The sequence below is a fragment of the Bos grunniens genome, chromosome 11, assembly GCF_055505025.1.
Source record: "Bos grunniens cultivar Pamir isolate PY7600 chromosome 11, Bosgru_T2T1.0, whole genome shotgun sequence".
Classification (NCBI taxonomy): Eukaryota; Metazoa; Chordata; class Mammalia; order Artiodactyla; family Bovidae; genus Bos; species Bos grunniens.
This window is the reverse complement of record NC_141175.1, coordinates 40,590,739-40,601,374: the sequence shown is the minus strand read 5'-3', so window position 1 is coordinate 40,601,374 and position 10,636 is coordinate 40,590,739. Positions and strand designations below refer to the sequence as shown.

Genomic DNA, 10,636 nt, shown 5'->3' with positions numbered 1-10,636 from the left:
ACCACTGCTGGTTATAAGCATTCACCAGCATACGCCTCCTATGTATTTTACATATAAAGAAAATCTTGGTTGGTTTTTATCTAACTACAACAATCCTGTTCAACCAAGGTTTTACCATATGTCTATTACAGTGTCCTTTAGAAATACTATAGAGTATGAGAGTAAATGGTGTGTACCATGAATGGAAAGGATGGACCCCTTCTCACAAAGGGTACTGCTGCTGCTGCTGCTGCTGCTAAGTCACTTCAGTCGTGTCCGACTCTGTGCGACCCCATAGACGGCAGCCCACCAGGCTCCCCCGTCCCTGGGATTCTCCAGGCAAGAACACCGGAGTGGGTTGCCATTTCCTTCTCCAATGCATGAAAGTGAAAAGTGAAAGTGAAGTCGCTCAGTCGTGTCCGACCCTCAGCGACCCCATGGACTTCAGCCACCAGGCTCTTCCATCCATGGGATTTTCCAGGCAAGAGTACTGGAGTGGGTGCCATTGCCTTCTCCGACAAAGGGTACTAAGCTTGGCTATATAAAGCCAGTTACACACATACACACACACACACACACACACACACACACAAGCACACCATTTTAGGTAGAAGGCATTCGTCATTGAATAATTCTGAGTTGCCTAGCTGTCTCAAATTGTCAGTCACCATATACCCATTGATGGCCAAAACTCCATTTTTCCAGGGCCAATAAATTCTCCAGGACTCACCCTCTGGACACCAGCAGACAATGGATGTGCAGAGCTGAGATCCAAATTCGGCAAAATGTCCTTCAAAATAGCTTCCCTTGCCTCCATTTTCTAGTGCAAGATGAGTTTTATGAACCCAGGGTTTTGTCAAAGGAAGGCTGATGGCTTCCCAGGGTTTAAAAAAAAAAGTGCAAAACTTCTTAAAGAAGTATTGAGTTGGGTGAAGGTGGGGTAACCACATTTCCAGTTCTAGTTTGGACCATCCCTGTCGTCTGCCTGGAGGTGTCGGAACAATTCTGTCATGGTTCTGCCTGCACAGCACCTGTGGTCCTGCACGAGGAGCTGGAACCAAAGTCAGAGTCCCAAGTATCCTTCCAACTGGCCAACTACTGGGCAGACCTCCCAGACCATTCCCATCAGAAACAACTTCCCAGCCCCTTCATCCTGGCAAAACGGAAAGACTGCAGCGGGAGAAGGAAGGGAAGGCCCCGGGTTTCTACCATAGCTGATTTCTAAATTCCAGCTTGGCTTTCGAGTCATTTGGTTGTGTGTCTGTTTACTACCTCATTTGTTTAAGTGTGTTCATTTTGACTCTGGTTCTCTTTTTCTTACACTTTAGTATTCTTCATGAACAAAAATCTTATATATTAGCAATTCAACTAAAATACCAGGGGGAAACCTCGGCATAAGGCACTAACTCCTATCCTAAGAGCAAATGCTTTTTAGGCGTCCTCTTTCAGCTCACAGCAGGGGCAATGAAGGCCAGTGAAGACAGGGGACACAGGAATGGAAGAAGGACACAAGGGGCTGGGCAGAGGGAGAGACGGAAGTGAAAAGGCGGGAAAAAGCAAGAGCGGGAGTTCAGAGGCCAAGAAGAAAATGTGAAGAAAAGAGTAAAAGCGAAGAGTCCAACAAATAGATCCCTTCTGATATTTCCTTCTCTTGGTCTTTGATAATTTTATTTTGTCCAAAATATTTAACTATCCAATTAGACCTGCTTATTATTCCTGCCTGGAAAATCCCGTGGACGGAGGAGCCTGGTAGACTGCAATCCTTGGGGTCACTGAGGGTCGGACACGACTGAGAGACTTCACTTTCACTTTTCACTTTCATGCATTGGAGAAGGAAATGGCAACCCACTCCGGTGTTCTTGCCTGGAGAATCCCAGGGACGGGGGAGCCTGGTGGGCTGTCGTCTTGGGGTCGCACAGAGTCGGACACGACTGAAGTGACTTTGCAGCAGCATACTGTTACAAACAGTCCTGGGACATCTCTATTCTTTGCCCCTCCTCCCCTAGGAGCCTCTCCCACCTCCCACACCCTCTGTAGCCATAAAGTCCAACACACAAGGCCTTGAATCTTCTATCACCTCAGGAACAGACGAAGTCCCCTGCTTTCCTTTCTTGACAAGGCACCACCTTCGAAAGCACACTAGTCTCCCATGGGCTCCTTCCTTGCTATTGTCCCTTAAGGCCACTGCCCTTTGAAGGCCTTTGGTTTCTGTATCAAACAAGCCCTCCCCTCAAATGTACAGCCTCTTTACCAGGCCTTGCTGCTCTGAGTAATGACAGAAATTCAACTCACCAAAGCTGCATCTAGAGTTCCAAGAGTATTGAAGAGATATAATAGCTCTAGGATGTTAAATTCCTGGTGCAATTTATCTTGATGTAAATCCTACTCAGAGAAGAGGTGACTGAGACCTTCCCACTGGCTTTTAAGATATACACATTTGATGGTGCATGTGAGTAGAATCTGCTCCTATAGACCCAAAAGGGTTGATAAGCTTATCTATGTACACATATACATACACAAATATCTACCTCTCCTGACACTGTATTTCTGCTTAGCGGTGTTCCTTTTGAATTGACATAGAAGGCAAGTAGTGTGGGCTTGCCCCTTGCTGTTAGAGATGGCATTGCCAGGACATAGTAAGTCCAAAGAAAAATAGATTGGAAGGGACTCGACTGTAGAGTAAAACATGGATTTCCTACAACAAACCGACCTGTCAAATTCCCTAAGGCAGCAAGCCTCTATGATCTGTACACCCTTATTAAATAATCTCATTAAATAGGAACACAAAATATACACATTTACAGTTATTAAATAAGCCACAGGATTCCTCTCCTATCTACAGCCACATTCAGAGACAGCCATGCCCTCATATTTAAACTTGTAGGTGACGACGCCCTTATCTAAATAGAGGATGGAGATGGGCTCGAGCTTGGTGGGCACACAGCAGGCTTTGGAAGCCTTCTGGGAATTCTTGAGGTGGACCAAGGCCTGGATAATCGCATGCTTTGTAGGGGTGAGATGCTCTGCCAGGGGGTAGTTGCAAACACCACGACATTCATAGGCTTCATATCCAGGTGGAGCGATGATCCAAGAGTCCCAGCCAATCTCCTTGAAGTCGATGTAGAGCGGGGTCCTCTTGCAGTAGTTTCCTTTTGCATTCCTTCTGATGCGGGCAGTGGAGTCATAGATGATATTCGACCTCATCTGCAGCAAAGCCTCTTCCCCAGGTCCGTTGGAATAACCGTCCAAATCCAGGTTGTCCATCTCTGGGAATTGCTCGTGGGCGATCATTTCATCCAGTTCCTCTTTCCGCTCCTTCTCACTGCTTTGGTCATCAGAAAACACGACAAGCAAAGGATCGTGCTTATTCCGGGCACTAGTGTCTATTTCCAGCTGTCCCCTGCCAAGTGTGTCCTCCGTTTCGTGTTTGCTCTCAATGTGGACCTCCAGCTGGTGGGTGGATGAGCCTGACTTTTGCCAATGCCTGATGGCATCAGTGACATCAAAAGTCTCCCACTCACTGTTGGTTCCGTAGATCTCCCCTGACACCAAGACCAGCATGTTTCTTTCCCCTTCATGGTCCTCTTTGCTCTCAAGTACTTCAAAAATGGTGATTTTTCGGTCCACTCCTTCATATATAAGGCGGTCTCTTTGCACCAGGGTGTACAACCTGAGCTCAGCCATGATGATGTCTTCATGGTGAGGGATGGATACGTTGAAGAGGAGAGGGTATTTTCGGAGTCCATTAAAACTGGCTGGTTGGGAAAACAGATCTGGAAAAAACAAAAAAGAAATCAGATTTGCAGCATGTAGCAGAGGAAAACAGATGCTTATTTATGCAATAAGAGTGCCTGTCCATTCTCTCCACACAGAGAGAATGAAGGAAATCAGTGAAAACAAACACAGTGTTGGCATTCTCTAAGAGGAAGTACCGAAGGTCAAGCATTGACTGCTAGACCACCTTAAGCTGCCAAGACTAAAATGGAAACTGGCCCCCTAATGAATGAAAGAAGATACACCCAGCCTGGTTCCCATAGCTTATGAGTCACAGAATTACACAACTGGGAGGGCCCCCATAGCTTATCAGTCACAGAATTAAAAAACTGGGAGGGTCCTTGGAGATTGTGCAGGCAAAACTTTTCTAACCAGTGAGGAGTTATCAAATGAGCTGTGTGTGGTCGTTCTTTGCTTGAAACTTGTCAGAGATGAGGTTGTCATGGCTTTTCATATTTGTACTTATGGATGGAGTCCTTCACATAGTCAGGGCCTTCCAGAAAAACATCCATTTAGACCAGGGGTTTGTAAACCTAGCTCATGGACCAAATTGGCCCTGTCATCTGTTTTTTAAACTTGGCTTAGGCATATGGGATCTTAGTTCCCTGACCAGGGACTGAACCCCTACCTCCTGCATTGGAGGGTGGATTCTTAACCACTGGACCACAAGGGGAGTCCTGGCCCACCTGTTTTTGGAAATAAAGTTCACCCTGATAGATAGTTGATAAAGAATCCACCTGCAATGCAGGAGACCTGAGTTCGATCCCTGGATTGGGAAGATTCCAGATTCCCTGGAGAAGGAAAAGGCTACCCACTCTAGTAGTCTGGCCTGGAGAATTCCATGGACTATATAGTCCATGGGGTTGCAAAGAGTCGGACACAACTGAGCGACTTTCACTATACTATACTATTCATTTCTGCATTATGTTTGTGGCTACTGTTGCACTACAATGGCAGAGTTAAATAGTCTCAACAGAGATCATATGGCCCACAAAACTTAAAATATTTACTTATCTGGCCCTTTACAGGAAAAAAAAAATTGCTGACCCCTGCTCTAGACACCAAAGCCTAACAAGTTCAACAAGATAGCCATAACACTAAGGGAGTCACTGCAGTTGAATCTGGAGTGTGTGGTCCTTTGTAAGGAAGGATGGGGGAAAATGAACCTTGAGGGTGAATTGGTTGCCTTAATTTTGCCCTTGATTTTGTGAACATAGGAAACATTCAGAATGGTTATGAAATAAAACTTTAAAGGTCCCTTAGTCTTAGAAGCACACCTCCAGATATTATCATGTTGACTCCCTATATGCGAATTTTATAGGTGTCCAAATCTTGTACACGTGTGTGTTAGTTGCTCAATCATGTCCAACTCTTTGCGACCCCATGGACTATAGCCCACCAAGCTCCTCTGTCCATGGGATTTTCCAGGCAAGAATACTGGAGTGGGTTACCATTTCCTTCTCCAGGGGATCTTCCCAATTCAGGAATCGAACCCCAGTCTCCCACATTGCAGGCAGATTCTTTACCATCTGAGCCACCAGGGAAGTAGTTTGCCCCAGCTAGCACCTGTCTATGATGAATCCCTAAAGGCATCTGTCTGCAATCAAAGTGTTCCATGATGCCAAAAATGTTCAGAATCACCATCTGAAGGGATCTCCATCATCTTTGGCAACCTTTTCCCATTTGTATATCCAGTTCATGATTTCTGTTAGGTCCCTATGCCAGATTGTATTTTTTAATATTTAATTTGATTTTATTGTTTTCCTACTAACTTTTAGACTTGTCCCAAGCAGCTCTATTCTTGAAATGAGAGGTTTGAGATGATAGTTGCGTGGATTTTTTTTTCAATCCACATTAACAAAAATAAATAATCATTTTGCATGATTTACAGCTTCCTCTGGGCACCACCCCAAATCTTCTCATACACCACCAGTGAGAACTACAGGTGAATGGAATGAATTTAGACTTTCTAGCATGGCTGTCAAAACTGGACTGTAATCAGGTCTTAATCTGTTGACCCAGTCATAGCTCCCATTCTTCGCCAGCAGCATGGAATATTGCAATTTATCAATTAATATTCATTGAAAGATTAAACAAATCTTTTAAACAAAGTCTCTTATTTAAAGTAGACTGATATCTTCACTACTTGCCCAAACATTTCTTTGCTTTACTGTCTATTGCACCTTCAGATATGTTCTTCTGACCCTTGGAAAGGTCTACTCCCTCTTCTCCACCTATCTAGCTGTGACCCCTCCCTATGAGACCCTCCTCTCCTCACCTCCCTATCTGGAAGTCCACTCCCTTGGGTAACTTGAGTGCTTACTCTGTCTATCTCTCCTTTGACCTTGCCATTCACGTCCTTGTTTCTCAGTTGTCTTTATAAGTGGATCCTCCTGACTATTAACAGATTGACATCCTACTCAGATACCACAATTTAAATTCCCTTCTATGCCCCTAATCTACTGTGATGGAGATAGCACTTTAAAAAATATTGATGAGTTGATGATTCTGGGCATCAAACCAAACTGATTATGGGCACGATATGTGTCCTTAATATATCGAGCAATTTGGTAGTTGGACGCCTCCCCCCCACCCTACCATAGGAATGGAGGAAGCTTCACTCCCCTTGGACAGGAAACATGAGAAAACTCAAAATAAGGAAATAGACTAGTGTTCCATCCATTTAAAAAATGCACACAATAAAAGCTCACTGTTGTGGGAGGAAGTGTTTACAGAGAAGCACAAAGGAACTTTCACTGATGATGCGTATGGTCACACTATCTGGATGGTGGTGATGGTCCTGATGGATGTTTACATAAGTCAAAACCTGTTAAATTATACACTTTAAATATATGAAGTTTATTGTATGTCAATTATGCTTCAATAGAGCTGGTATAAAAAAATACATTCACTGTGCTTGTGCAAATATAGTGATAATAATGGTGTTATATTTCAGGCAAGGGAACTAGGGTTTGTTGAGCAAATTTCCTGTGCCAGGTGTTTTGCAAACTGTTTTATCTAGCTCTTGCAATGATTCTATAATGCTTGTATTTCTCTTCTGTTCATCTGATTCTGGAAGAAATCAAGCCTCAATGCAGAGAACTGACTTCTCCAAGATGAGGTCAAAGCAGTGGTAGGAAATAAAGTTGTGTTTTTCCACCTTGGAAGGAGCTCTTGTTTTTCCCTGATTGGTTAGATGTAGAGGAAATTTTATTTTGTTCTGTTGGTCTTTGCCTCTTAGGGAGTTGCACTGAGCAAACGCAGAAAATCAAAGAAAGATAATAACGCCAACAGGGTGAGCGCAGTGCGGGGTTCATGACCTCGGGCTGTGCATTTTCACCCGAGGACTGACAGAAGTGCGGGCAGCAGGGGCGTTCATGGAGAGGTTTGTTCCCACCCTCGCTGATCTTCAGTAATAAGAAGCTCTGAAAACTTCACTTCCTGACCTAGATCATCCAAATCCTCCACAGAAGTGAGAACTGAAAAAACTTTTTTCCCCAGGGATGCAAACACTTTCCCACCCACATTCTGAGCCAGCTGCCCAGGGATTAGTAATCAGAAACATTAGGAAGTCTTCATAGGGAAGGAGGTTGTTTATTTTCAATCCAGACTGACCCAAAATGAATCTGTAGTGTCAACTTGTCATTGTCATTATGTTACTAAATGTTATGAAGTCTCATTTCCAATGTTACTAAATATTTGAAACTGGCAGTCACCTACATTTTAAACCAAATAGTTTCTCTAGGACTGAGCAATACCTATTCAATACTTCCTCCAATGCCTAGAATTTGAGGAATTCATTAGCAATAACTGACATTCAGAACTTCATAGCAGTTGTGTACTTTCTTACTCATGACCTCTTTGTGAAATTGCTCAATGTGTTATATGTATGTATGCGTGTCTGCTAAGTCACTTCAGTTGTGTCGGACTCTTTGCAACCCTGTGGATTGTAGCTCACCAGCTCCTCTGTCCATGGGGTTCTCCAGGCAAGAATACTGGAGTGGATTGCCATGCCCTCCTCTAGGAGATCTTCCTGACACAGGGATTGAGCCCATGTCTCTTAAGTCTCCTGCATTGGCAGGTGGGTTCTTTACTACTAGTGCCTGGTGACTGCCATCTATGGGGTCGCACAGAGTCGGACACGACTGAAGTGACTTAGCAGCAGCAGCAGCAGCAGCCCCATTTGGGAAGCCCGCTATGTAGGTATATTATTCTCAATTTACAGATGAGGAAAAATTGGGATTCAGAGAAATTAAACTAAATATCCACATCTCTTAAGTCAACTCTGTCTCAAAAATCCAAATTCTGAGCTACTACCTGTTCGCTTTCAAGAACATTTGGCCAACATCTACCTAAACCGTCTTTTGTACCTGGTTAATGACTATAAAAGAATAATTGGTAAATATGAGAGAATTAGGTTTTTTGGACCCACAGCTTTTAGCATAGATTCTAGAAAAAAAAATTTTTTTTTGATTACTTGCACCATATTAAACAAAGGATTAACTTTCTAGGTCATTAGATTTAGTACTGAATAAAGATCTAGAGGGAGAAAACACACTTTTCCCATGAAATTTAAAGTTTGTGCATTGTTCTTCATAAAGACATAGAATAAGCTGAATCATTAATTGGGCAGGCACACTTCCTGGAAACTATAACCAGTGCTTCGAGGATATACACGCATGCATGCTCAGTTGCTTCAGTCGTGTCAGACTCTTTGCAACACTAGGGACTGCAGCCCGCCAGGCTCCTCTGTCCATGAGATTCTCCAGATAAGAATACTGGAGTGGGTTCCTGTGCCCTCCTCCAGGGCATCTTTCCCACCCAGGGACTGAACCCACATCGCCTACATTACAGGCAGATTCTTTACCACTGAGCCCTCAAGGATCTACATGTCACATCAAACAAAACAAAAATTTAGGAAGAATCTCTAAAATGTAAGTTTCCATCCTGTTTGAATATTTTTTACATCAAGTCACAAAATGAAAACTCAAAGTTTGAGTGAAACACAAATCACAACTCTGTATTTTGTCTTTTCTTCAACCTTTTCATTTGAAGTAGAAGTTCACAAACCTGGAGTCAATTAAAAGCCAAATGGGACTGAGGCCTATCTGGAAAATGACAAAGGTGTAGTGGTAGACCAACATTAATATTTTTTTTTAACCTGCTGTCAAAATTGAAATTTTTCAAAGAGCCAATTATGATAGTGAAATGGTAGACACTTTATGGCACTGGATTAAAAAGCTATTCTTTAATACCTTTTAGTACTATCTGGAAAATGACCATAAAAATAGTATAGACCAAAATGTGCATTGCTTTGGAACATCTATGTACACATACCCCTATATAGATGTCTTCACTCTTAGCTGTATTATTTCCACTCATTGTAAATTTACCCACCACTTCTGAAGACTCGAAGCCAAATTTAATCAGTAAAATCTCCACTTACCTTCATTCTTGAAACTCCTGATGATGTTGGCCGATGGCATGGAGGTGCGATCTGTTGCGAATTTATTGTAGAGCTCCAGCATGTACTCTGGTGGGTCAACCTTGGCTGAGTCCTGCATGGGGATGTCAGACAGGTTCAATGTCTTGAGAAACTCATTCTTCATGCTCTGTAGCAGTGTGTTGAAGTCTACACCATCTTGCTCTGAGAAGACATCATCGAAGAGGGGCATGTCTTCTTCCAGGGGCGACTGCTCCAGACTCATGATAGGGTTGCCAGAAACCGAGTGAACCAGCAGGCAGGAGAGAGTGCACAGCTGCAGGACCACGGAACCCATGACTCTGCTCCAGCCCCCAGGCCAACCCAGGAAGGTTTAGCGCTCCTGGGGCTCTAAGTGGCAGTTTTATCTCGCGGAGCATAAATGTCTCGTGTCACTGGAGACAAGTTTGGAAACTTCCCCTCTCTCTCCCTCCCCTTTACCACTCTTCCTCTCCCCCCCAACCAAAAAATCAGGTTGCAGTAATTGGATAACAAATCCCCCATAGGGGCCTAGCCTTTCTTATCTCCCTAGTGTAAACTGCACACCAGATTTTGTTTCTATCTTGCAATCCTTTTTTCTTTTAATGAGCATTTTGTAAACATTTCCACATTCTGACACTGGCTGAGAGATAGGACAATTTTCTCCTCGCAAAGGCTCTGTTTCTCCTTTTAATTCACTTCCTTTTGGCAGGAACGCCTAAATTCTGCTTTTACATGGTTTGGTTTCACACATGCATAAAATAGACATTAGGAATCTACAGGATACACATCAATGGTGATACGTATTAATGCAAGTGATGGGGTTTCATCCTCACATAAGCTTTTCTGAAGAAAGACAAAATAGCCAACATTTCCAAGTTGAGTTAATACATATGAATGATCTTACATAAATCGTTGGAAGCTGACATTATTAGAAACGGGAAAGTATAAACTTCACGGGCAATAGCCTTTTTCGTACAGATTTGATCTGGCTAAAATGGCTTTGGGAAAATAGGGCAAGTGCTTCATTATGACAGCAACTAAAATTTATTAGGTGCTTTCCTACGAAGAGGCATTGTACTAAGTGCTTTGCATGTATCACCGAATGTGCTTCCTATAATAACCCTACTATTATCCCCGTGGCCTATACGGGTCACTAAGGTTCGAGAAGTTGCCAGAACTCACAGAGCTACAAAGTGATAGAGCCAGGATTTGAATCCAGGCAGCCTGACTCTTATGAAGCAAGAAAATAATCAGACCATTTAACCAGGTTTCCCCTAGTCTGGGCAGAGGCAGTTTAGCCAGGCCAGGCCAGCCTGTCCCCAAGGAGTCCACAGTCAGGAGAAGGCAGGTGACAGTTTGCAGCTGGGTGTGGTGCTCAGGTCCTTCACCTGTGTGATGAGTTACTAAGAAGACCACAAT

At 43.5% G+C, this 10,636-nt stretch overlaps 1 protein-coding gene across 1 annotated transcript; it reads right to left on the bottom strand.

Annotated features, from left to right (window-relative positions):
* Positions 1-1,615: 1,615 nt before the first annotated feature.
* On the bottom strand, positions 1,616-9,568 carry BMP10 (bone morphogenetic protein 10). Its single transcript, XM_086323640.1, has 2 exons — positions 9,200-9,568; positions 1,616-3,752 (listed from the first exon to the last, which is right to left on the bottom strand). The coding sequence occupies exons 1-2, from the start codon at positions 9,531-9,533 to the stop codon at positions 2,812-2,814; spliced, it is 1,275 nt and encodes a 424-aa protein (XP_086179766.1). The 5' UTR covers positions 9,534-9,568; the 3' UTR covers positions 1,616-2,811.
* Positions 9,569-10,636: the final 1,068 nt, after the last annotated feature.